At 55.7% G+C, this 27,371-nt stretch overlaps 1 protein-coding gene across 1 annotated transcript in view; it reads left to right on the forward strand.

Moving 5' to 3' along the window:
- dcaf11 (ddb1 and cul4 associated factor 11) overlaps nucleotides 1-27,371 on the forward strand; it is a gene marked incomplete at both ends in the record, with an annotated part of 122,468 nt that overhangs the window by 80,786 nt on the left and 14,311 nt on the right. Inside the window, 3 exons of the mRNA XM_078205773.1 lie at nucleotides 10,240-10,294; nucleotides 19,367-19,435; nucleotides 26,376-26,433. Of these exons, the coding sequence (XP_078061899.1) occupies nucleotides 10,240-10,294; nucleotides 19,367-19,435; nucleotides 26,376-26,433 (182 nt within the window). The remainder of the gene's footprint in view (nucleotides 1-10,239; nucleotides 10,295-19,366; nucleotides 19,436-26,375; nucleotides 26,434-27,371) is intronic.

The following is a 27,371-nucleotide window of genomic DNA, read 5'->3' on the forward strand; positions in this document are numbered from 1 at the left end:
CCCCTCCCTATCTCTGTAACCTCCTCCAGCCCCCTACACCCCTCCCTATCTCTGTAACCTCCTCCAGCCCCCTACACCCCTCCCTATCTCTGCAACCTCCTCCAGCCCCCTACACCCCCTCCCTATCTCTGTAACCTCCTCCAGCCCCCTACGCCCCTCCCTATCTCTGTAACCTCCTCCAGCCCCTACACCCCTCCCTATCTCTGTAACCTCCTCCAGCCCCCTACACCCCTCCCTATCTCTGTAACCTCCTCCAGCCCCCTACACCCCCTCCCTATCTCTGTAACCTCCTCCAGCCCCCTACACCCCCTCCCTATCTCTGTAACCTCCTCCAGCCCCCTCCACCGCTCCCTATCTCTGTAACCTCCTCCAGCCCCCTACACCCCCTCCCTATCTCTGTAACCTCCTCCAGCCCCCTACACCCCCTCCCTATCTCTGCAACCTCCTCCAGCCCCCTACGCCCCCTCCCTATCTCTGTAACCTCCTCCAGCCCCCTACACCCCTCCCTATCTCTGCAACCTCCTCCAGCCCCTACACCCCCTCCCTATCTCTGTAACCTCCTCCAGCCCCCTACACCCCCTCCCTATCTCTGTAACCTCCTCCAGCCCCCTACACCCCCTCCCTATCTCTGTAACCTCCTCCAGCCCCCTACACCCCCTCCCTATCTCTGTAACCTCCTCCAGCCCCCTACACCCCCTCCCTATCTCTGTAACCTCCTCCAGCCCCCTACACCCCCTCCCTATCTCTGTAACCTCCTCCAGCCCCCTACACCCCCTCCCTATCTCTGTAACCTCCTCCAGCCCCCTACACCCCCTCCCTATCTCTGCAACCTCCTCCAGCCCCCTACACCCCCTCCCTATCTCTGTAACCTCCTCCAGCCCCCTACACCCCTCCCTATCTCTGTAACCTCCTCCAGCCCCCTACACCCCCTCCCTATCTCTGTATACTCCTCCAGTCCCCGACACCCCCTCCCTATCTCTGTAACCTCCTCCAGCCCCCTACACCCCTCCCTATCTCTGCAACCTCCTCCAGCCCCTACACCCCCTCCCTATCTCTGTAACCTCCTCCAGCCCCCTACACCCCTCCCTATCTCTGTAACCTCCTCCAGCCCCTACACCCCTCCCTATCTCTGTAATCTCCTCCAGCCCCCTACACCCCTCCCTATCTCTGCAACCTCCTCCAGCCCCTACACCCCCTCCCTATCTCTGTAACCTCCTCCAGCCCCCTACACCCCCTCCCTATCTCTGTAACCTCCTCCAGCCCCCTACACCCCCTCCCTATCTCTGTAACCTCCTCCAGCCCCCTCCACCCCTCCCTATCTCTGTAACCTCCTCCAGCCCCCTACACCCCCTCCCTATCTCTGCAACCTCCTCCAGCCCCCTACACCCCCTCCCTATCTCTGTAACCTCCTCCAGCCCCCTACACCCCCTCCCTATCTCTGTAACCTCCTCCAGCCCCCTACACCCCTCCCTATCTCTGTAACCTCCTCCAGCCCCCTACACCCCCTCCCTATCTCTGTAACCTCCTCCAGCCCCCTACACCCCTCCCTATCTCTGCAACCTCCTCCAGCCCCTACACCCCCTCCCTATCTCTGTAACCTCCTCCAGCCCCCTACACCCCTCCCTATCTCTGTAACCTCCTCCAGCCCCTACACCCCCTCCCTATCTCTGTAACCTCCTCCAGCCCCCTACACCCCCTCCCTATCTCTGTAAACTCCTCCAGCCCCCGACACCCCCTCCCTATCTCTGTAACCTCCTCCAGCCCCCTACACCCCTCCCTATCTCTGTAACCTCCTCCAGCCCCTACACCCCTCCCTATCTCTGTAACCTCCTCCAGTCCCTACACCCCCTCCCTATCTCTGTAACCTCCTCCAGCCCCCTACACCCCTCCCTATCTCTGCAACCTCCTCCAGCCCCCTACACCCCTCCCTATCTCTGTAACCTCCTCCAGCCCCCTACACCCCCTCCCTATCTCTGTAATCTCCTCCAGCCCCCTACACCCCCTCCCTATCTCTGTAACCTCCTCCAGCCCCTACACCCCTCCCTATCTCTGTAATCTCCTCCAGCCCCCTACACCCCCTCCCTATCTCTGTAACCTCCTCCAGCCCCTACACCCCTCCCTATCTCTGTAATCTCCTCCAGCCCCCTACACCCCTCCCTATCTCTGCAACCTCCTCCAGCCCCTACACCCCCTCCCTATCTCTGTAACCTCCTCCAGCCCCCTACACCCCCTCCCTATCTCTGTAACCTCCTCCAGCCCCCTACACCCCCTCCCTATCTCTGTAACCTCCTCCAGCCCCCTCCACCCCTCCCTATCTCTGTAACCTCCTCCAGCCCCCTACACCCCCTCCCTATCTCTGCAACCTCCTCCAGCCCCCTACGCCCCCTCCCTATCTCTGTAACCTCCTCCAGCCCCCTACACCCCTCCCTATCTCTGCAACCTCCTCCAGCCCCTACACCCCCTCCCTATCTCTGTAACCTCCTCCAGCCCCCTACACCCCTCCCTATCTCTGTAACCTCCTCCAGCCCCTACACCCCCTCCCTATCTCTGTCACCTCCTCCAGCCCCCTACACCCCCTCCCTATCTCTGTAACCTCCTCCAGCCCCCGACACCCCCTCCCTATCTCTGTAACCTCCTCCAGCCCCTACACCCCTCCCTATCTCTGTAACCTCCTCCAGCCCCTACACCCCCTCCCTATCTCTGTAACCTCCTCCAGCCCCCTACACCCCTCCCTATCTCTGCAACCTCCTCCAGCCCCCTACGCCCCCTCCCTATCTCTGTAACCTCCTCCAGCCCCCTACACCCCTCCCTATCTCTGTAACCTCCTCCAGCTCCCTACACCTCCCTCCCTATCTCTGTAACCTCCTCCAGCCCCCGACACCCCCTCCCTATCTCTAACCTCCTCCAGCCCCCTATGCCCCTCCCTGTCTCTGTAACCTCCTCCAGCTCCCTACACCCCCTCCCGATCTCTGTAACCTCCCCCAGCTCCCTACACCCCCTCCCTATCTCTGTAACCTCCTCCAGCCCCTACACCCCTCCCTATCTCTGTAACCTCCTCCAGCCCCCTACACCCCTCCCTATCTCTGCAACCTCCTCCAGCCCCCTACGCCCCCTCCCTATCTCTGTAACCTCCTCCAGCCCCCTACGCCCCTCCCTATCTCTGTAACCTCCTCCAGCCCCCTACACCCCTCCCTATCTCTGTAACCTCCTCCAGCCCCCTACACCCCTCCCTATCTCTGCAACCTCCTCCAGCCCCCTACACCCCCTCCCTATCTCTGTAACCTCCTCCAGCCCCCTACGCCCCTCCCTATCTCTGTAACCTCCTCCAGCCCCTACACCCCTCCCTATCTCTGTAACTTCCTCCAGCCCCCTACACCCCTCCCTATCTCTGTAACCTCCTCCAGCCCCCTACACCCCCTCCCTATCTCTGTAACCTCCTCCAGCCCCCTACACCCCCTCCCTATCTCTGTAACCTCCTCCAGCCCCCTCCACCGCTCCCTATCTCTGAACCTCCTCCAGCCCCCTACACCCCCTCCCTATCTCTGTAACCTCCTCCAGCCCCCCTACACCCCCTCCCTATCTCTGCAACCTCCTCCAGCCCCCTACGCCCCCCTCCCTATCTCTGTAACCTCCTCCAGCCCCTACACCCCTCCCTATCTCTGCAACCTCCTCCAGCCCCTACCACCCCCTCCCTATCTCTGTAACCTCCTCCAGCCCCCTACACCCCCTCCCTATCTCTGTAACCTCCTCCAGCCCCCTACACCCCCTCCCTATCTCTGTAACCTCCTCCAGCCCCCTACACCCCCTCCCTATCTCTGTAACCTCCTCCAGCCCCCTACACCCCCTCCCTATCTCTGTAACCTCCTCCAGCCCCCTACACCCCCTCCCTATCTCTGTAACCTCCTCCAGCCCCCTACACCCCCTCCCTATCTCTGTAACCTCCTCCAGCCCCCTACACCCCCTCCCTATCTCTGTAACCTCCTCCAGCCCCCTACACCCCCTCCCTATCTCTGTAACCTCCTCCAGCCCCCTACACCCCTCCCTATCTCTGCAACCTCCTCCAGCCCCCTACGCCCCCTCCCTATCTCTGTAACCTCCTCCAGCCCCCTACACCCCTCCCTATCTCTGCAACCTCCTCCAGCCCCTACACCCCCTCCCTATCTCTGTAACCTCCTCCAGCCCCCTACACCCCCTCCCTATCTCTGTAACCTCCTCCAGCCCCCTACACCCCCTCCCTATCTCTGTAACCTCCTCCAGCCCCCTCCACCCCTCCCTATCTCTGTAACCTCCTCCAGCCCCCTACACCCCCTCCCTATCTCTGCAACCTCCTCCAGCCCCCTACGCCCCCTCCCTATCTCTGTAACCTCCTCCAGCCCCCTACACCCCTCCCTATCTCTGCAACCTCCTCCAGTCCCTACACCCCCTCCCTATCTCTGTAACCTCCTCCAGCCCCCTACACCCCCTCCCTATCTCTGTAACCTCCTCCAGCCCCCTACACCCCCTCCCTATCTCTGTAACCTCCTCCAGCCCCCTACACCCCCTCCCTATCTCTGTAACCTCCTCCAGCCCCCTCCACCCCTCCCTATCTCTGTCACCTCCTCCAGCCCCCTACACCCCCTCCCTATCTCTGTAACCTCCTCCAGCCCCTACACCCCTCCCTATCTCTGTAACCTCCTCCAGCCCCCTACACCCCTCCCTATCTCTGCAACCTCCTCCAGCCCCCTACACCCCCTCCCTATCTCTGTAACCTCCTCCAGCCCCCTACACCCCTCCCTATCTCTGTAACCTCCTCCAGCCCCTACACCCCTCCCTATCTCTGTAACCTCCTCCAGCCCCCTACACCCCCTCCCTATCTCTGTAACCTCCTCCAGCCCCTACACCCCTCCCTATCTCTGTAACCTCCTCCAGCCCCCTACACCCCTGCCTATCTCTGCAACCTCCTCCAGCCCCCTACGCCCCCTCCCTATCTCTGTAACCTCCTCCAGCCCCCTACACCCCTCCCTATCTCTGCAACCTCCTCCAGCCCCTACACCCCTCCCTATCTCTGTAACCTCCTCCAGCCCCCTACACCCCCTCCCTATCTCTGTAACCTCCTCCAGTCCCTACACCCCTCCCTATCTCTGTAACCTCCTCCAGCCCCTACACCCCTCCCTATCTCTGTAACCTCCTCCAGCCCCCTACACCCCCTCCCTATCTCTGTAACCTCCTCCAGCCCCTACACCCCTCCCTATCTCTGTAACCTCCTCCAGCCCCCTCCACCCCCTCCCTATCTCTGTAACCTCCTCCAGCCCCTACACCCCTCCCTATCTCTGTAACCTCCTCCAGCCCCCTACACCCCCTCCTTATCTCTGTAACCTCCTCCAGCCCCTACACCCCTCCCTATCTCTGTAACCTCCTCCAGCCCCTACACCCCTCCCTATCTCTGTAACCTCCTCCAGCCCCCTACACCCCCTCCCTATCTCTGTAATCTCCTCCAGCCCCCTACACCCCCTCCCTATCTCTGTAACCTCCTCCAGCCCCTACACCCCTCCCTATCTCTGTAATCTCCTCCAGCCCCCTACACCCCCTCCCTATCTCTGTAACCTCCTCCAGCCCCTACACCCCTCCCTATCTCTGTAATCTCCTCCAGCCCCCTACACCCCTCCCTATCTCTGCAACCTCCTCCAGCCCCTACACCCCCTCCCTATCTCTGTAACCTCCTCCAGCCCCCTACACCCCCTCCCTATCTCTGTAACCTCCTCCAGCCCCCTCCACCCCCTCCCTATCTCTGTAACCTCCTCCAGCCCCCTCCACCCCTCCCTATCTCTGTAACCTCCTCCAGCCCCCTACACCCCCTCCCTATCTCTGCAACCTCCTCCAGCCCCCTACGCCCCCTCCCTATCTCTGTAACCTCCTCCAGCCCCCTACACCCCTCCCTATCTCTGCAACCTCCTCCAGCCCCTACACCCCCTCCCTATCTCTGTAACCTCCTCCAGCCCCCTACACCCCTCCCTATCTCTGTAACCTCCTCCAGCCCCTAAACCCCCTCCCTATCTCTGTAACCTCCTCCAGCCCCCTACACCCCCTCCCTATCTCTGTAACCTCCTCCAGCCCCCGACACCCCCTCCCTATCTCTGTAACCTCCTCCAGCCCCTACACCCCTCCCTATCTCTGTAACCTCCTCCAGCCCCTACACCCCCTCCCTATCTCTGTAACCTCCTCCAGCCCCCTACACCCCTCCCTATCTCTGCAACCTCCTCCAGCCCCCTACGCCCCCTCCCTATCTCTGTAACCTCCTCCAGCCCCCTACACCCCTCCCTATCTCTGTAACCTCCTCCAGCTCCCTACACCTCCCTCCCTATCTCTGTAACCTCCTCCAGCCCCCGACACCCCCTCCCTATCTCTAACCTCCTCCAGCCCCCTATGCCCCTCCCTATCTCTGTAACCTCCTCCAGCTCCCTACACCCCCTCCCGATCTCTGTAACCTCCCCCAGCTCCCTACACCCCCTCCCTATCTCTGTAACCTCCTCCAGCCCCTACACCCCTCCCTATCTCTGTAACCTCCTCCAGCCCCCTACACCCCTCCCTATCTCTGCAACCTCCTCCAGCCCCCTACGCCCCCTCCCTATCTCTGTAACCTCCTCCAGCCCCCTACGCCCCTCCCTATCTCTGTAACCTCCTCCAGCCCCCTACACCCCTCCCTATCTCTGTAACCTCCTCCAGCCCCCTACACCCCTCCCTATCTCTGCAACCTCCTCCAGCCCCCTACACCCCCTCCCTATCTCTGTAACCTCCTCCAGCCCCCTACGCCCCTCCCTATCTCTGTAACCTCCTCCAGCCCCTACACCCCTCCCTATCTCTGTATCCTCCTCCAGCCCCCTACACCCCTCCCTATCTCTGTAACCTCCTCCAGCCCCCTACACCCCCTCCCTATCTCTGTAACCTCCTCCAGCCCCCTACACCCCCTCCCTATCTCTGTAACCTCCTCCAGCCCCCTCCACCGCTCCCTATCTCTGTAACCTCCTCCAGCCCCCTACACCCCCTCCCTATCTCTGTAACCTCCTCCAGCCCCCTACACCCCCTCCCTATCTCTGCAACCTCCTCCAGCCCCCTACGCCCCCTCCCTATCTCTGTAACCTCCTCCAGCCCCCTACACCCCTCCCTATCTCTGCAACCTCCTCCAGCCCCTACACCCCCTCCCTATCTCTGTAACCTCCTCCAGCCCCCTACACCCCCTCCCTATCTCTGTAACCTCCTCCAGCCCCCTACACCCCCTCCCTATCTCTGTAACCTCCTCCAGCCCCCTACACCCCCTCCCTATCTCTGTAACCTCCTCCAGCCCCCTACACCCCCTCCCTATCTCTGTAACCTCCTCCAGCCCCCTACACCCCCTCCCTATCTCTGTAACCTCCTCCAGCCCCCTACACCCCCTCCCTATCTCTGTAACCTCCTCCAGCCCCCTACACCCCCTCCCTATCTCTGTAACCTCCTCCAGCCCCCTACACCCCCTCCCTATCTCTGTAACCTCCTCCAGCCCCCTACACCCCTCCCTATCTCTGCAACCTCCTCCAGCCCCCTACGCCCCCTCCCTATCTCTGTAACCTCCTCCAGCCCCCTACACCCCTCCCTATCTCTGCAACCTCCTCCAGCCCCTACACCCCCTCCCTATCTCTGTAACCTCCTCCAGCCCCCTACACCCCCTCCCTATCTCTGTAACCTCCTCCAGCCCCCTACACCCCCTCCCTATCTCTGTAACCTCCTCCAGCCCCCTCCACCCCTCCCTATCTCTGTAACCTCCTCCAGCCCCCTACACCCCCTCCCTATCTCTGCAACCTCCTCCAGCCCCCTACGCCCCCTCCCTATCTCTGTAACCTCCTCCAGCCCCCTACACCCCTCCCTATCTCTGCAACCTCCTCCAGCCCCTACACCCCCTCCCTATCTCTGTAACCTCCTCCAGCCCCCTACACCCCCTCCCTATCTCTGTAACCTCCTCCAGCCCCCTACACCCCCTCCCTATCTCTGTAACCTCCTCCAGCCCCCTACACCCCCTCCCTATCTCTGTAACCTCCTCCAGCCCCCTCCACCCCTCCCTATCTCTGTCACCTCCTCCAGCCCCCTACACCCCCTCCCTATCTCTGTAACCTCCTCCAGCCCCTACACCCCTCCCTATCTCTGTAACCTCCTCCAGCCCCCTACACCCCTCCCTATCTCTGCAACCTCCTCCAGCCCCCTACGCCCCCTCCCTATCTCTGTAACCTCCTCCAGCCCCCTACACCCCTCCCTATCTCTGTAACCTCCTCCAGCCCCTACACCCCTCCCTATCTCTGTAACCTCCTCCAGCCCCCTACACCCCCTCCCTATCTCTGTAACCTCCTCCAGCCCCTACACCCCTCCCTATCTCTGTAACCTCCTCCAGCCCCCTACACCCCTGCCTATCTCTGCAACCTCCTCCAGCCCCCTACGCCCCCTCCCTATCTCTGTAACCTCCTCCAGCCCCCTACACCCCTCCCTATCTCTGCAACCTCCTCCAGCCCCTACACCCCTCCCTATCTCTGTAACCTCCTCCAGCCCCCTACACCCCCTCCCTATCTCTGTAACCTCCTCCAGTCCCTACACCCCTCCCTATCTCTGTAACCTCCTCCAGCCCCTACACCCCTCCCTATCTCTGTAACCTCCTCCAGCCCCCTACACCCCCTCCCTATCTCTGTAACCTCCTCCAGCCCCTACACCCCTCCCTATCTCTGTAACCTCCTCCAGCCCCCTCCACCCCCTCCCTATCTCTGTAACCTCCTCCAGCCCCTACACCCCTCCCTATCTCTGTAACCTCCTCCAGCCCCCTACACCCCCTCCTTATCTCTGTAACCTCCTCCAGCCCCTACACCCCTCCCTATCTCTGTAACCTCCTCCAGCCCCTACACCCCTCCCTATCTCTGTAACCTCCTCCAGCCCCCTACACCCCCTCCCTATCTCTGTAACCTCCTCCAGCCCCCTACACCCCCTCCCTATCTCTGTAACCTCCTCCAGCCCCCTACACCCCCCCCCTATCTCTGTAACCTCCTCCAGCTCCCTACACCCCTCCCTATCTCTGTAACCTCCTCCAGCCCCTACACCCCTCCCTATCTCTGTAACCTCCTCCAGCCCCTACACCCCTCCCTATCTCTGTAACCTCCTCCAGCCCCCTACACCCCCTCCTTATGAGCAACCTATCTTAATATGATGGGCGTGATGTGACGATTGTTTTCTTTTCTGAGGATGTTAAGATCACTTCACTTTATTCATCCATGGGACACGGGTGTCCCCGGCTGGTCCAGCATTTATTGCCCATCCCTAGTTGCCCTTGGAGGGCAGTTGAGAGACAACCACATTGCTGTGGCTCTGGAGTCACATGGAGGCCAGACCGGGTAAGGACGGCAGATTTCCTTCCCTAAAGGGAACCAGATGGGTTTCTCCGACAACGGGTCATCAGTAGATTCTTAATCCCAGATATTTTTTTATCGAATTCAAATTCCAGCATCTGCCGTGGGCGGGATTCGAACCCGGGGACCCCCCAGAGCATTAGCTGAGGTTCTGGATGAATAGTCCAGCGATGATCCCACTCGACCATCGCCAACCAACTTTTGCCTCTCCACTATCGCCCAATTTCTATTTGCTTTTCCAAATTACTCGCTGTATCTGCACCCCAGCCTGTTCAAAGATCTACCGATAGCTTCCTCTTCGATAAAAAGCTAAAGCAAAGTTTATTTATTAGTGTCACAAGTAAGGCTTCCATTAACACCGCAATGAAGTTACTGTGAAATTCCCCTGGTGGCCACACTCCGGCACCTGTTCGGGTCAACGCACCCCTAACCAGCCACGTCTTTCGGACTGCGGGAGGAAACCGGAGCACCCGGAGGAAACCCACGCCGACACGGGGGGAGAACGTGCCGACTCCGCACAGACCCCGCGCCGGGGATCGAACCCGGGTCCCTGGCGCCGTGAGGCAGCCGTGCTAACCCACTGCGCCACCGTGATATGCCGCCGATGTTATGATCACTCTTGCCTATTTTCTAATTGCTTGCTGTACCTGCGTGGCAGCCTTTTTACGATTCATGCACCAGGACGCCCAGATCCCTCTGCACAAACCCCAGAGATTGGTTCCATTTGTTGCTAAGGTAGGAACGTGAGCTCATTGGCTGGGCTTGAACTCCAGTCTACCAACCCCTCCCCCCTGCAATCTCCTTGCTGTTCTAACCAACGTGTTTCTGTTCCAACCCCTGACAGTTCACGTCTGCGGCATTGAGGGAGATAGCGAGGTGCACACAGCCCTGGATTTGAAGTAAGTTTGTGTGGTACCCCTCCGACACCCCCTCCTCGACCCCCGCCTGCGACTATAATAAAGGGGGAGGTCCCCCCCCCCTATCCCCGGGAGCTAACAGTGTACAGTTCTGGTCACCCTATTATAGAAAGGATATTATTAAACTAGAAAGAGTGCAGAAAGGATTTACTAGGATGCTACTGGGATTTGATGGTTTGAGTTATAAGGAGAGGCTGGATAGACTGGGACTTTTTTCTCTGGAGCGTAGGAAGCTGAGGGGTGATCTTATAGAGGTCTATAAAATAATGAGGGGCACAGATCAGCGAGAGAGTCAATATCTTTTCCCAAAGGTAGGGGAGTCTAAAACTAGAGGGCATAGGTTTAAGGTGAGAGGGGAGAGATACAGAAGGGTCCAGAGGGGCAATTTTGTTCGCACAGAGGGTGGTGAGTGTCTGGAACGAGCTGCCAGAGGCAGTAGTAGAGGCGGGTACAATTTTATCTTTAAAAAGCGTTTAGACAGTTACATGGGTACGATTGGTATAGAGGGATATGGGCCAAACGCGGGCAATTGGTATTAGCTTAGGGGTTTTTAAAAAAAAGGGTGGCATGGACAAGTTGGGCCGAAGGGCCTGTTTCCATGCTGTAAACCTCTATGACCTAAGCCGGGAATCGAACCCGGGTCCCTGGCACTGTGAGGCAGCAGTGCTAACCCACTGTGCTGCCCGCCGTGCCATCCCGTTTCCTGAAATATAGGGCTTAACTTTTATGTCAATCCTTAATGAAGCCTTCTCTGTAGGCCGCACTTTTGACATCAACCTCTTGGTGGAGCCTGGAATGTAGGCCTCAGTTTTTTAGGTGAAGTTAATGGAGCCTGGAATGTAGGCCTCAGTTTGCAGATGACACCAAGATTGATGGCATAGTGGACAGTGAAGAAAGTTATCTCCGATTGCAACAGGATCTTGATCAATTGGGCCAGTGGGCTGACGAATGGCAGATGGAGTTTAATTTGGACAAATGCGAGATGATGCATTTTGGTAGATTGAACCAGGGCAGGACTTACTCAGTTAATGGTAGGGCGTTGGGGAGAGTTACAGAACAAAGAGATCTAGGGGTAGAGGTTCATAGCTCCTTGAAAGTGGAGTCACAGGTGGACAGAGTGGTGAAGAAGGCATTCGGCATGCTTGGTTTCATCGGTCAGAACATTGAATACAGGAGTTGGGACGTCTTGTTGAAGTTGTACAAGACATTGGTAAGGCCACACTTGGAATACTGTGTACAGTTCTGGTCACCCTATTATAGAAAGGATATTATTAAACTAGAAAGAGTGCAGAAAAGATTTACTAGGATGCTACCGGGACTTGATGGATTGAGTTATAAGGAGAGGCTGGATAGACTGGGACTTTTTTCTCTGGAGCGTAGGAGGCTGAGGGGTGATCTTTTCGAGGTCTATAAAATAATGAGGGGCATAGATCAGCGAGATAGTCAATATCTTTTCCCAAAGGTAGGGGAGTCTAAAACTAGAGGGCACAGGTTTAAGGTGAGAGGGGAGAGATACAGAAGGGTCCAGAGGGGCAATGTTTTCACACAGAGGGTAGCGAGTGTGACAATCTCTATCCAGCTTGGTTCGACACCAAATCGATTCAACTCCAGATGTTTAATCAACCTCTTTATTTCATTCTGTTACAATGTCGGGTCAGACTTAGAACATAGAACATAGAACAGTACAGCACAGAACAGGCCCTTCGGCCCACGATGTTGTGCCGAGCTTTATCTGAAACCAAGATCAAGCTATCCCACTCCCTATCATCCTGGTGTGCTCCATGTGCCTATCCAATAACCGCTTAAATGTTTCTAAAGTGTCTGACTCCACTATCACTGCAGGCAGTCCATTCCACACCCCAACCACTCTCTGCGTAAAGAACCTACCTCTGATATCCATCCTGTATCTCCCACCACAAACCCTATAGTTATGCCCCCTTGTAATAGCTCCATCCACCCGAGGAAATAGTCTTTGAACGTTCACTCTATCTATCCCCTTCATCATTTTATACACCTCTATTAAGTCTCCCCTCAGCCTCCTCCGCTCCAGAGAGAACAGCCCTAGCTCCCTCAACCTTTCCTCATATGACCTACCCTCCAAACCAGGCAGCATCCTGGTAAATCTCCTCTGCACTCTTTCCAGCGCTTCCACATCCTTCTTATAGTGAGGTGACCAGAACTGCACACAATATTCCAAATGTGGTCTCACCAAGGTCCTGTACAGTTGCAGCATAACCCCACGGCTCTTAAACTCCAACCCCCTGTTAATAAAAGCTAACACACTATAGGCCTTCTTCACAGCTCTATCCACTTGACTGGCAACCTTTAGAGATCTGTGGATATGGACCCCAAGATCTCTCTGTTCCTCCACAGTCTTCAGAACCCTACCTTTGACCCTGTAATCCACATTTAAATTAGTCCTACCAAAATGAATCACCTCACATTTATCAGGGTTAAACTCCATTTGCCATTTTTCAGCCCAGCTTTGCATCCTATCTATGTCTCTTTGCAGCCTACAACAGCCCTCCACCTCATCCACTACTCCACCAATCTTGGTGTCATCAGCAAATTTACTGATCCACCCTTCAGCCCCCTCCTCTAAGTCATTAATAAAAATCACAAAGAGCAGAGGACCAAGCACTGATCCCTGCGGCACACCGCTAGCAACCTGCCTCCAATCCGAAAATTTTCCATCGACCACCACCCTCTGTCTTCGGTCAGACAGCCAGTTACCTATCCAATCGGCCAACTTTCCCTCTATCCCACACCTCCTCACTTTCATCATAAGCCGACCATGGGGGACCTTATCAAACGCCTTACTAAAATCCATGTATATGACATCAACTGCCCTACCTTCATCAACACACTTAGTTACCTCCTCAAAAAATTCTATCAAATTTGTGAGGCACGACTTGCCCTTCACGAATCCGTGCTGACTATCTCGGATTAATCCGCATCTTTCTAAATGGTCGTAAATCCCATCCCTAAGGACCCTTTCCATCAATTTACCAACCACCAAAGTAAGACTAACCGGTCTATAATTACCAGGGTCATTTCTATTCCCTTTCTTAAACAGAGGAACAACATTCGCCATTCTCCAGTCCTCTGGCACCATCCCCGTGGACAGCGAGGACCCAAAGATCAACGCCAAAGGCTCTGCAATCTCATCCCTTGCCTCCCACAGAATCCTAGGATACATTTCATCAGGCCCAGAGGACTTATCGACCTTCAGTTTATTCAAAACTGCCAAGACATCCTCCCTCCGAACATCTATTTCCTCCAGCCTATTAGCCTGTAACACCTTCTCTTCCTCAAAAACATGGCCCCTCTCCTTGGTGAACACTGAAGAAAAGTATTCATTCATCACCTCGCCTATCTCTACTGACTCCATACACAAGTTCCCACTACTGTCCTTGACCGGCCCTAACCTCACCCTGGTCATTCTTTTATTCCTCACATAAGAGTAAAAAGCCTTGGGGTTTTCCTTGATCCGACCCGCCAAGGACTTCTCATGTCCCCTCCTAGCTCTCCTAAGCCTCTTTTTCAGCTCATTCCTTGCTAACTTGTAACCCTCAATCAAGCCATCTGAACCTTGTTTCCTCATCCCTACATAAGCTTCCCTCTTCCTTTTCACAAGACATTCCACCTCTTTTGTGAACCATGGTTCCCTCACTCGGCCATTTCCTCCCTGCCTGACAGGGACATACCTATCAAGGACACCCAGTATTTGTTCCTTGAAAAAATTCCACTTTTCATTAGTTCCTTTCTCTGACAGTTTCTGTTCCCAACTTATGCCCCCTAATTCTTGCCTAATCGCATCATAATTACCCCTCCCCCAATTGTAAACCATGCCCTGCCGTCCGGCCCTATCCCTCTCCATTGCAATAACAAAAGACACCGAATTGTGGTCACTATCTCCAAATTGCTCTCCCACAACCAAATCTAACACTTGGCCCGGTTCATTTCCCAGTACCAAATCCAATGTGGCCTCACCTCTAGTCGGCCCATCCACATATTGTGTCAGGAAACCCTCCCGCACACACTGCACAAAAACTGCCCCATCCAAACTATTTGACCTACAAAGGTTCCAATCAATATTTGGAAAGTTAAAGTCCCCCATGACAACTACCCTGTGACCCCCACACATATCCATAATCTGCTTAGCAATTTCTTCCTCCACATCTCTATTACTATTTGGGGGCCTATAGTAAACTCCTAGCAACGTGACCGCTCCTTTCCTATTTCTAACTTCAGCCCATATTACCTCAGTGTGCAGATCCCCCACGAAGTGCCTTTCCGCAGCCGTTAAACTATCCTTGATTAACAATGCCACTCCTCCACCTCTTTTACCAGCTTCCCTACACTTAGTGAAACATCTATACCCCGGAACGTCCAACAACCATTCCTGTCCTTGTTCTACCCACGTCTCCGTAATGGCCAGAACATCGTAGTCCCAAGTACCAATCCACGCCCCAAGTTCATCTACCTTGTTCCGGATGCTCCTTGCATTGAAGTAGACACACTTCAACCCACCTTCCTGTCTACCAGTACCCACCCTTGACCCTGATACCTTCCCCAATACCTCACCACCCTCACTGACTTCTGGACTACAACTCCCTTTCCCACTCCCCTGACAAATTAGTTTAAACCCCCCTGAAGAGCCGTAACAAATTTCCCTCCGAGGATATTGGTGCCCTCTGGTTCAGGTGCACCCCGTCCTGTTTGTACAGGTCCCACCTTCCCCAGAACGTGTTCCAATTATCCACGTATCTGAAACCCTCCCTCCTACACCATCCCTGCAACCACATATTTAACTTCCTCAATGAGGCAAGTTAACCAAGCCTGCAGCCCTCAGGGGAGACTGAACACACTTCTTTCTTTTGGTACAATACAAATACTTTGTTTCTAACGCATGCAAGCGACCCGATAGCCTCCCAGCTATAGCCCCAATATAGCCGGTACCAATCGGAGGATAAGTAATACTTCGTGCACTCCTCGTGCTGACCTTCACTGGCCCGTCACATTCTGAGCTGCCACACACAACACTTGCGTGATAACAGGTGATCGCAGCTGCGTTCAGCTTATCTTACAAAGAACAATACAGCACAGGAACAGGCCCTTTGGCCCTCCAAGCCCACGCCGCACCCTGCTCCAAACTAGACCATTCTTTTGTATCCCTCCATTCCCACTCCGTTCATATAGCTGTCTAGATAAGTCTTAAACGTTCCCAGTGTGTCCGCCTCCACCACCTTGCCCGGCAGCGCATTCCAGGCCCCCACCACCCTCTGTGTAAAATATGTCCTTCTGATATCCGTGTTAAACCTCCCCCCTGCCTCACCTTGAACCTATGACCCCTCGTGAACGTCACCACCGACCTGGGAAAAAGCTTCCCACCGTTCACCCTATCTATCATAATTTTATACACCTCTATTAGGTCACCCCTCATCCTCCGTCTTTCCAGGGAGAACAACCCCAGTTTACCCAATCTCTCCTCATAACTAAGCCCCTCCATACCAGGCAACATCCTGGTAAACCTCCTCTGCACTCTCTCCAAAGCCTCCACGTCCTTCTGGTAGTGCGGCGACCAGAACTGGGCGCAGTATTCCAAATGCAGCCGAACCAACGTTCTATACAACTGCAACATCAGACCCCAACTTTTATACTCTATGTCCCGTCCTACAAAGGCAAGCATGCCATATGCCTTATTCACTACCTTCTCCATCCTGTGACGTCACCTTCAAGGATCTGTGGACTTGCACACCCAGGTCCCTCTGCGTATCTACACCCTTTATGGTTCTGCCATTTATCGTATCGCTCCCCCCTACGTTAGATCTACCAAAATGCATCACTTCGCATTTATCTGGATTGAACTCCATCTGCCATTTCTTTGCCCAAATTTCCAGCCTATCTGTATCCTTGGGGTTCATATCCACAGATCTCTAAAGGTTGCCACTCAAGTGGATAGAGCTGTGAAGAAGGCCTATAGTGTGTTAGCTTTTATTAACGGGGGGTTGGAGTTTAAGAGCCGTGGGGTTATGCTGCAACTGTACAGGACCTTGGTGAGACCACATTTGGAATATTGTGTGCAGTTCTGGTCACCTCACTATAAGAAGGATGTGGAGACACTGGAAAGAGTGCAGAGGAGATTTACCAGGATGCTGCCTGGTTTGGAGGGTAGGTCTTATGAGGAAAGGTTGAGGGAGCTAGGGCTGTTCTCTTTGGAGCGGAGGAGGGGGCATAACTATAGGGTTCATGGTGGGAGATATAGGAAGGATATCAGAGGTAGGTTCTTTACGCAGAGAGTGGTTGGGGTGTGGAATGGACTGCCTGCAGTGATAGTGGAGTCAGACACTTTAGGAACATTTAAGCGGTTATTGGATAGGCACATGGAGCACACCAGGATGATAGGGAGTGGGATAGCTTGATCTTGGTTTCAGATAAAGCTCGGCACAAAATCGTGGGCCGAAGGGCCTGTTCTGTGCTGTACTGTTCTATGTTCTGTAGCCTCTGATAATCTTAGTCGGCAGTTGCCTGCAGAACAAGGCCCCACCATCACATGACCTCACCCAGGAGCCAGGCAATAGTTTATACTCATTGATACTATAACACTGTAAGCATTAGATTATTAATAGTTTCTACAATCAAGGAAGACGTCACTCTCCAGGCATCGCGACACATATATCCACATCCACAAGTGTCTGGAATGAGCTTCCAGGGGTAGTAGTAGAGGCGGGTACAATTTTGTCTCATTGACAGTTCCATGGGTACGATGGGTATAGAGGGATATGGGCCAAACGCGGGCAATTGGGACGAGCTTGGGGGTTTTTAAAAAAAGGGCGGCATGGACAAGTTGGGCCGAAGGGCCTGTTTCCATGCTGTAAACCTCCTAAGCCCTCGCTTTATTAGAGTACGTGAGCAGGGGTCATATCTGTTCTTCCGCAAACTGTCATGGTTAAATCTAAAGAACTATGAGACTCTCTGTAAAATCAACAAGTAACACTTTATCTCACTAATCGTGGAAAGGCTAACTAAACTATTGACAAACTTAATAAAACAATCTTCTAATGGGAACGCTGTTTAGATGAATACAATTCTCACTCATGAACAAAATAAAATAGAATTCTTAGTCACTCTCTAAATTACAACCAGGTTTTGTCTTCTGGGAATTTTTCTTCTGTCCAGGTTGGTGGGGTTGTGGATAGTCTGGAGGGATGTCAGAAGTTACAGAGGGACATAGATAGGATGCAAGACTGGGCGGAGAAGTGGCAGATGGACTTCAACCCAGATAAATGCGTCGTGGTCCATTTTGGCAGGTCAAATGGGATGAAGGAGTACAATATGAAGGGAAAGACTCTTAGTACTGTAGAGGATCAGAAGGACCTTGGGGTCCGGGTCCATAGGACTCTAAAATCGGCCCCGCAGGTGGAGGAGGTGGTTAAGAAGGTGTATGGTGTGTTGGCCTTTATCAATGGAGGGATTGAGTTCAGGAGTCCGGGGATAATGATGCAGCTATATAAGACCCTCGTCAGACCCCACTTGGAGTACTGTGCTCAGTTCTGGTCGCCTCATTACAGGAAGGATGTGGAAAAGATTGAAAGGGTGCAGAGGAGATTTACAAGGATGTTGCCTGGATTGGGTGGCATGCCTTATGAGGATAGGCTGAGGGAGCTCGGTCTTTTCTCCTTGGAGAGACGTAGGATGAGAGGTGACCTGATAGAGGTGTATAAGATGTTGAGAGGCATAGATCGGGTGGATTCTCGGAGGCTTTTTCCCAGGGCTGAAATGGTTGCCACAAGAGGTCACAGGTTTAAGGTGCTGGGGAGTAGGTACAGAGGAGATGTCAGGGGTAGGTTTTTCACTCAGAGGGTGGTGGGTGCGTGGAATCGGCTGCCGGTAGTGGTGGTGGAGGCAAACTCAATAGGGTCTTTTAAGAGACTCCTGGATGAGTACATGGGACTTAATAGGATGGAGGGTTATAGGTAGGCCTAAAAAGGTAGGGATATGTTCGGCACAACTTGTGGGGCCGAAGGGCCTGTTTTGTGCTGTAGTTTTTCTATGTTTCTCAAGACAGAACTAAGAAAATTGGAGTTCTCTTAGAAACATAGAAACTTACCAACCCAGCAACGGTGGTGGAGGCGGATTCGATCGGGTCTTTCAAGAGACTTTTAGATAAGTACATGGAACTTAGTAAGATAGAGGGTTATAGGTAAGCCTAGTAATCGCTAAGGTAGGGACATGTTCGGCACAACTTTGTGGGCTGAAGGGCCTGTAGTGTGCTGTAGTTTTTCTATGTTTCTAACTTCGAAAACAGCCTGTTGCCTTGGCAACACTACTGCTTGGCCTCCCCATTGAAATATTTCAGTCTGGGTCCTCAGTGTACTTCCCTTTTTTTGTGGAAAAAAACCTCTAAGTACAGGGAAAAAACCCCACCTTTTTAAGCGCACTATTTTGCAAACACCAACATCGCAACAGCCACCCCGGGAAAACGTGGTTGTTCTGGCACAGCAAACCCCTGCAAATAGCACCGCCGCGGCGCGCCAGTCATTCTGAAGTGTCTCTCTCTGCTCTGGTCGCCGGGGAAGGCTGAGAACTGGGCGGGTGGGGGGGGCGGTGGGAGATGTGCTGCCCACAACTTCCTGCCCTGGGCTCACAACGCATCAAGACAAACTTCCGACTCTCTCTACAATTTGTATCGCACGGATGGAGAGCCAAACAAAATGGCCACCATCTTGATTCAGGAGATGGCTTGTAAGCGGGGGGGCGGGGGGAGGGGCTCGAATTTGAGGTGTCGCCCGTAAGGCGCATGCGCTTGAGGTCGCGGGTGGGTCAGCCGCCACCTTGTCGAATGAGGGAGAGCAGGGGTCGAGTGGTCACTTTCTTTGGTTTGCGATGCTGTCCCAAGGGGGATGGGGAAATGGAGCGAGGGTTTGATCGGAGGATGATGGGAGATTTTGAATGCGCTGCTATCTGCCATACTCACTCTCCCTCTCTCTCTCTCTCACTTTCTCCCCCATCCACCACTCCCCCGTCCCTCTGTCTCCATTCTTCCGACAGTCCGGATGAGAGGAGATTCTGTGTATTCTCTCTGACGGTATCCTCGGACAGCCGGGAGGTCCTCGGAGGGTAAGTATCTCGGTGACGGTTTGGGCAAAGCTCTGAGTCGTGCGGCCGGTGAGGTTTGTGTCGGGAACGGGGAACCAATGTTAGAACTTGTCCATCGAATCTGCGCTGTTATTCTGAGTGCTTGAGACCGCCTCCATCCTCCTAAACCCCCTCCCTATCTCTGTAACCTCCTCCAGCCTCCTACACCCCCTCCCTATCTCTGTAACCTCCTCCAGTCCCCTACACCCCCTCCCTATCTCTGTAACCTCCTCCAGCCCCCTACACCCCCTCCCTATCTCTGTAACCTCCTCCAGCCTCCTAAACCCCCTCCCTATCTCTGTAACCTCCTCCAGCCTCCTACACCCCCTCCCTATCTCTGTAACCTCCTCCAGTCCCCTACACCCCCTCCCTATCTCTGTAACCTCCTCCAGCCCCCTACACCCCCTCCCTATCTCTGTAACCTCCTCCAGCCCCCTACACCCCCTCCCTATCTCTGTAACCTCCTCCAGCCCCCTACACCCCCTCCCTATCTCTGTAACCTCCTCCAGCCCCTACACCCCCTCCCTATCTCTGTAACCACCTCCAGCCTCCTACACCCCCTCCCTATCTCTGTAACCTCCTCCAGTCCCCTACACCCCCTCCCTATCTCTGTAACCTCCTCCAGCCCCCTACACCCCTCCCTATCTCTGTAACCTCCTCCAGCCCCCTACACCCCCTCCCTATCTCTGTAACCTCCTCCAGCCCCCTACACCCCCTCCCGATCTCTGTAACCTCCTCCAGCCTCCTACACCCCCTCCCTATCTGTGTAACCTACTCCAGCCCCCTACACCCCCTCCCTATCTCTGTAACCTCCTCCACGCCCCCTACAGCCCTCCCTATCTCTGTAACCTCCTCCAGCCCCCGACAGCCCTCCCTATCTCTGTAACCTCCTCCAGCCCCCTACACCCCCTCCCTATCTCTGTAACCTCCCCCAGTCCCCTACAACCCCTCCCTATCTCTGTAACCTCCTCCAGCCCCCTACACCCCTCCCTATCTCTGTAACCTCCTCCAGCCCCCTACAGCCCTCCCTATCTCTGTAACCTCCTCCAGCCCCCTACACCCCCTCCCTATCTCTGTAACCTCCCCCAGTCCCCTACACCCCCTCCCTATCTCTGTAACCTCCTCCAGCCCCCTACACCCCTCCCTATCTCTGTAACCTCCTCCAGCCCCTACACCCCCTCCCTATCTGTGTAACCTCCTCCAGCCCCTACACCCCCTCCCTATCTCTGTAACCTCCTCCAGCCCCCTACACCCCTCCCTATCTCTGTAACCTCCTCCAGCCCCCTACACCCCCTCCCTATCTCTGTAACCTCCTCCAGCCCCCGACACCCCCTCCCTATCTCTGTAACCTCCTCCAGTCCTCTACACCCCCTCCCTATCTCTCTAACCTCCTCCAGCTCCCTACACCCCCTCCCTATCTCTGTAACCTCCTCCAGCCCCCTACAGCCCTCCCTATCTCTGTAACCTCCTCCAGCCCCCTACACCCCCTCCCTATCTCTGTAACCTCCTCCAGCCCCCGACACCCCCTCCCTATCTCTGTAACCTCCTCCAGCCCCTACACCCCCTCCCTATCTCTGTAACCTCCCCCAGCTCCCTACACCCCCTCCCTATCTCTGTAACCTCCTCCAGCCCCGTACACCCCCTCCCTATCTCTGTAACCCCCTCCAGCCCCCTACACCCCCTCCCTATCTCTGTAACCTCCTCCAACCCCCTACACCTCTCCCTATCTCTGTAACCTCCTCCAACCCCCTACACCTCTCCCTATCTCTGTAACCTCCTCCAGCCCCCTACACCCCCTCCCTATCTCTGTAACCTCCTCCAGCCCCCGACACCCCCTCCCTATCTCTGTAACCTCCTCCAGCTCCCTACACCCCCTCCCTATCTCTGTAACCTCCTCCAGCCCCCTACACCCCCTCGCTATCTCTGCAACCTCCTCCAGCCCCCTACACCCCCTCCCTATCTCTGTGACCTCCTCCAGTCCCCTACACCCCCTCCCTATCTCTGTAACCTCCTCCAGTCTCCTACACCCCCTCCCTATCTCTGTAATCTCCTCCAGCCCCTACACCCCCTCCCTATCTCGGTAACCTCCTCCAGCTCCCTACACCCCCTCCCTATCTCTGTAGCCTCCTCCAGTCCCCTACACCCCCTCCCTATCTCTGTAACCTCCTCCAGCCCCCTACACCCCCTCCCTATCTCTGTAACCTCCTCCAGCCCCCGACAGCCCTCCCTATCTCTGTCACCTCCTCCAGCCCCCTACACCCTCTCCCTATCTCTGTAACCTCCTCCAGCCCCCGACAGCCCTCCCTATCTCTGTAACCTCCTCCAGCCCCGACAACCCCTCCCTATCTCTGTAACCTCCTCCAGCCCCTACACCCCTCCCTATCTCTGTAACCTCCTCCAGCCCCCTACACCCCCTCCCTATCTCTGTAACCTCCTCCAGCCCCCTACACCCCCTCCCTATCTCTGTAACCTCCTCCAGCCCCCTACACCCCCTCCCTATCTCTGTAACCCCCTCCAGCCCCCTACACCCCCTCCCTATCTCTGTAACCTCCTCCAGCCCCTACACCCCTCCCTATCTCTGTAACCTCCTCCAGCCCCCGACACCGCCTCCCTATCTGTGTAACCTCTTCCAGCCCCCGACACCCCCTCCCTATCTCTGTAACCTCCTCCAGCCCCCTACACCCCCTCCCTATCTCTGTAACCTCCTCCAGCCCCTACACCCCCTCCCTATCTCTGTAACCTCCTCCAGCCCCCTACACCCCCTCCCTATCTCTGTAACCTCCTCCAGCCCCCGACACCCCCTCCTTATCTCTAACCTCCTCCAGCCCCTACACCCCCTCGCTATCTCTGCAACCTCCTCCAGCCCCCTACACCCCCTCCCTATCTCTGTAACCTCCTCCAGCCCCCTACACCTTTCCCTATCTCTGTAACCTCCACCAGCCCCCTACACCCCCCTCCCGATCTCTGTAACCTCCCCCAGCTCCCTACACCCCCTCCCTATCTCTGTAACCTCCTCCAGCCCCCTACACCCCCTCCCTATCTCTGTAACCTCCTCCAGCCCCTACACCCCTCCCTATCTCTGTAACCTCCTCCAGCCCCCTACACCCCCTCCCTATCTCTGTAACCTCCTCCAGCCCCCGACACCCCCTCCCTATCTCTGTAACCTCCTCCAGCCCCTACACCCCCTCCCTATCTCTGTAACCTCCCCCAGCTCCCTACACCCCCTCCCTATCTCTGTAACCTCCTCCAGCCCCGTACACCCCCTCCCTATCTCTGTAACCCCCTCCAGCCCCCTACACCCCCTCCCTATCTCTGTAACCTCCTCCAACCCCCTACACCTCTCCCTATCTCTGTAACCTCCTCCAACCCCCTACACCTCTCCCTATCTCTGTAACCTCCTCCAGCCCCCTACACCCCTCCCTATCTCTGTAACCTCCTCCAGCTCCCTACACCCCTCCCTATCTCTGTAACCTCCTCCAGCCCCTACACCCCCTCCCTATCTCTGTAACCTCCCCCAGCTCCCTACACCCCCTCCCTATCTCTGTAACCTCCTCCAGCCCCGTACACCCCCTCCCTATCTCTGTAACCCCCTCCAGCCCCCTACACCCCCTCCCTATCTCTGTAACCTCCTCCAACCCCCTACACCTCTCCCTATCTCTGTAACCTCCTCCAGCCCCCTACACCTCTCCCTATCTCTGTAACCTCCTCCAGCCCCCTCCACCCCCTCCCTATCTCTGTAACCGCCTCCTGCCCCCTACACCCCTCCCTATCTCTGTAACCTCCTCCAGCCCCCTACACCCCCTCCCTAACTCTGTAACCTCCTCCAGCCCCCGACACCCCTCCCTATCTCTGTAACCTCCTCCAGCCCCCTACACCCCCTCCCTATCTCTGTAACCTCCTCCAGCCCCTACACCCCTCCCTATCTCTGTAACCTCCTCCAGCCCCCTACACCCCTCCCTATCTCTGTAACCTCCTCCAGCCCCCTACACCCCCTCCCTATCTCTGTAACCTCCTCCAGCTCCCTACACCCTCTCCCTATCTCTGTAACCTCCTCCAGCCCCCTACACCCCCTCCCTATCTCTGTTACCTCCTCCAGCCCCCTACACCCCCTCCCTATCTCTGTAACCTCCTCCAGCCCCTACACCCCCTCCCTATCTCTGTAACCTCCTCCAGCCCCCTACACCCCTCCCTATCTCTGTAACCTCCTCCAGCCCCCTACACCCCTCCCTATCTCTGTAACCTCCTCCAGCCCCCTACACCCCTCCCTATCTCTGTAACCTCCTCCAGCCCCCTACACCCCTCCCTATCTCTGTAACCTCCTCCAGCTCCCTACACCCCCCTCCCTATCTCTGTAACCTCCTCCAGCCCCCTACACCCCCCTCCCTATCTCTGTAACCTCCTCCAGCCCCCTACACCCCTCCCTATCTCTGTAACCTCCTCCAGCCCCCTACACCCCTCCCTATCTCTGTAACCTCCTCCAGCCCCCTACACCCCCTCCCTATCTCTGTAACCTCCTCCAGCCCCTACACCCCTCCCTATCTCTGTAACCTCCTCCAGCCCCCTACACCCCTCCCTATCTCTGTAACCTCCTCCAGCCCCCTACACCCCCTCCCTATCTCTGTAACCTCCTCCAGCTCCCTACACCCTCTCCCTATCTCTGTAACCTCCTCCAGCCCCCTACACCCCCTCCCTATCTCTGTAACCTCCTCCAGCCCCCTACACCCCCTCCCTATCTCTGTAACCTCCTCCAGCCCCTACACCCCCTCCCTATCTCTGTAACCTCCTCCAGCCCCCTACACCCCTCCCTATCTCTGTAACCTCCTCCAGCCCCCTACACCCCTCCCTATCTCTGTAACCTCCTCCAGCCCCTACACCCCTCCCTATCTCTGTAACCTCCTCCAGCCCCCTACACCCCTCCCTATCTCTATAACCTCCTCCAGCCCCCTACACCCCTCCCTATCTCTGTAACCTCCTCCAGCCCCCTACACCCCTCCCTATCTCTGTAACCTCCTCCAGCTCCCTACACCCCCCTCCCTATCTCTGTAACCTCCTCCAGCCCCTACACCCCTCCCTATCTCTGTAACCTCCTCCAGCCCCCTACACCCCTCCCCATCTCTGTAACCTCCTCCAGCCCCTACACCCCCTCCCTATCTCTGTCACCTCCTCCAGCCCCCTACACCCCTCCCTATCTCTGTACCCTCCTCCAGCCCCCTACACCCCCTCCCTATCTCTGTAACCTCCTCCAGCCCCCTACACCCCTCCCTATCTCTGTAACCTCCTCCAGCCCCCTACACCCCTCCCTATCTCTGTAACCTCCTCCAGTCCCCTACACCCCTCCCTATCTCTGTACCCTCCTCCAGCTCCCTACACCCCTCCCTATCTCTGTAACCTCCTCCAGCACTGACAAGTCTCCCCCCCTGCCTCTTTGGTATTTTCGATGATGGATTTAGCGATTGGAATGGTTTATTTGGTAGTAGATCCTGATTAGTTTGTTCTGGGTAATCAGAGGATTCTTCCCCAGGGTAGAAGTGTCAGTTACAAGGCTGGGGCGGGTCACAGGTTCAAGGTGAGGGGGGAAAGTTTAAGGGAGGTGTCCGGGGGGGGGGGGGGAGGTGTCTCACGCAGAGAGCGGTGGGTGCCTGGAACGCCCTGCCAGAGGAGGTGGTGGAAGCAGAGACAAGAGGCCTCTGGATGGGTACCTGAATAGGGAGGGGATAGAGGGATACGGACCCAGTAAGGATAGAAGGTTTTTTTTTAGTTATTAATTTGATTTATTATTGTCACATGTATCGGGATACAGTGAAAAGTCTTGTTTTTTGCGCGATATACAGACAAAGCATACCGTTCATAGAGAAGGAAAGGAGAGGGTGCAGAATGTAGTGTTACAGTCACAGCTCGGGTGTCGAGAAAGATCAACTCAGTGCGAGGTCGGTCCATTCAAAAGTCTGACAGCAGCAGCAGGGAAGAAGCTGTTCTTGAGTCGGTCGGTACGTGACCTCAGACTGTGGGTTATCACTGCTGCCTCACAGCGCCAGGGACCCGGGTTCGATTCCCGGCTTGGGTCACTGTCTGGGCGGAGTCTGCACGTTCTCCCCGTGTCTGCGTGGGTTTCCTCCGGGTGCTCCGGTTTCCTCCCGCAGTCCGAAAGTCGTGCTGGTTAGGGTGCATTGGCCGTGCTAAATTCTCCCTCAGTGTTACCCGAACAGGCGCCGGAGTGTGGCGACTGGGGAATTTTCACAGTAATTTCATTGCAGTGTTAATGTAAGCCTACTTGTGACACGAATAGAAAAAAAAGACATTAAATTTTTATCCTGAAGGAAGAAGGTGGAAGAGAGAATGTCCGGGGGTGCGTGGGGGGGGGTCCTTAATTATGCTGGCTGCTTTTCCCCGAGGCAGCGGGAAGTGTAGACAGAGTCAATGGATGGGAGGCTGGTTTGCGTGATGGATTGGGCTACATTCACGACCCTTTTGTAGTTTCTTGCGGTCTTGGGCAGAGCAGGAGCCCCAGACCAAGCTGTGATACAACCAGAAAGAATGCTTTCTATGGGGCATCTGTAAAAGTTGGTGAGAGTTGTAGCTGACATGCCCAAATTTCCTTAGTCTTCTGAGAAAGTAGAGGCGTTGGTGGGGCTTTCTTAACTATAGTGTCGGCATGGGGGGGACCAGGACAGGTTGTTGGTGATCTGGACAGCTAAAACCCTGAAGCTCTCGATCCTTTCTACTTCGTCCCCGTTGATGTCGACAGGAGCATGTTCTCCTTTACGCTTCCTGAAGTCGATGACAATCTCCTTCGTTTTGTTGACATTGAGGGGGAGGGGTGGGGAGCGGTTGTTCAACTCTGTCTGGCGTACTGTGTCTCTCCATTCCTTGACGCCCCCCCTTCTCTCTCGCTGTCTCTCTCTCCTCCCCTCCCCCCACACAGGGCGAACGATGGATGTCTGTACGTTTACGACCGGGATCACAATCAACGGACGCTAAAGGTACCGCCCGCCGTTCGTCCCCGGATCCGCGCAGTCCCGTGAGCCGCACTGTACAATGCGCCACACCACCCCACCTTCATCCCTGCCTCTCTCTCTCTCTCGCCTCCTCCTCCCCGCCCCCCGGAACCCCCTTCTTCGATCGACAATCCCTCCACCTCTCTGTTGGGTGAGCCCCCTTCGCTCCCTGAGGCCAGAGACTTCCCGCAGACTAATCGGTCTCTGAGCAGTTCCTCCTCCTCCTCCGTCTTCAATGGGGAAACCCCCTTATTCTGAAGCAGTGCCCCCTCCTCCCCGCCCCCCCGTTCTAGATCCTCCCCCCCACCCCCCGTTCGAGATCCTCCCCCCACGAGGGCGGGGTGGAGGAGGGGGGGGTGAATATCCCCTCAGCATCCACCCTGTCGAGCTCCCACCCCCTTCAGAATCGACACATTTCAATTAGATCCCCCCTCATTCTTCTAAACTCCCAATGGACATGGAGCCCCAAAACATTCAAGGCTTTCCTCTGACGTGAACCCAGTTTGTCCCAGAAATTGGCCACAGTGACTGAACGGCCATTAGGTATCGGAGCAGAATGAGGCCACTCGGCCCATCGAGTCTGCTCCGCCATTCAATCCTGGCTGATATTTTTCTCATCCCCATTCTCCTGCCTTTTCCCCATAACCCCTGATCCCCTTATTAATCAAGAACCTATCTATCTCTGTCTTAAGGACACTCAATGACCCAGCCTCCACAGCCTTCTGCGGCAAAGAGTTCCACACATTCACCACTCTCTGGCTGAAGAAATTCCTCCTCATCTCTGTTTTAAAGGATCGTCCCTTTAGCCTGAGGTTGTGCCCTCTGGTTCTAGTTTTTCCCACTAGTGGAAACATCCTCTCCACGTCCACTCTATCCAGGCCTCGCAGTATCCTGTAAGTTTCAATAAGATCCCCCCCTCATCC

The sequence above is a fragment of the Mustelus asterias genome, unplaced genomic scaffold (assembly GCF_964213995.1).
Source record: "Mustelus asterias unplaced genomic scaffold, sMusAst1.hap1.1 HAP1_SCAFFOLD_978, whole genome shotgun sequence".
Lineage (NCBI taxonomy): Eukaryota > Metazoa > Chordata > Chondrichthyes > Carcharhiniformes > Triakidae > Mustelus > Mustelus asterias.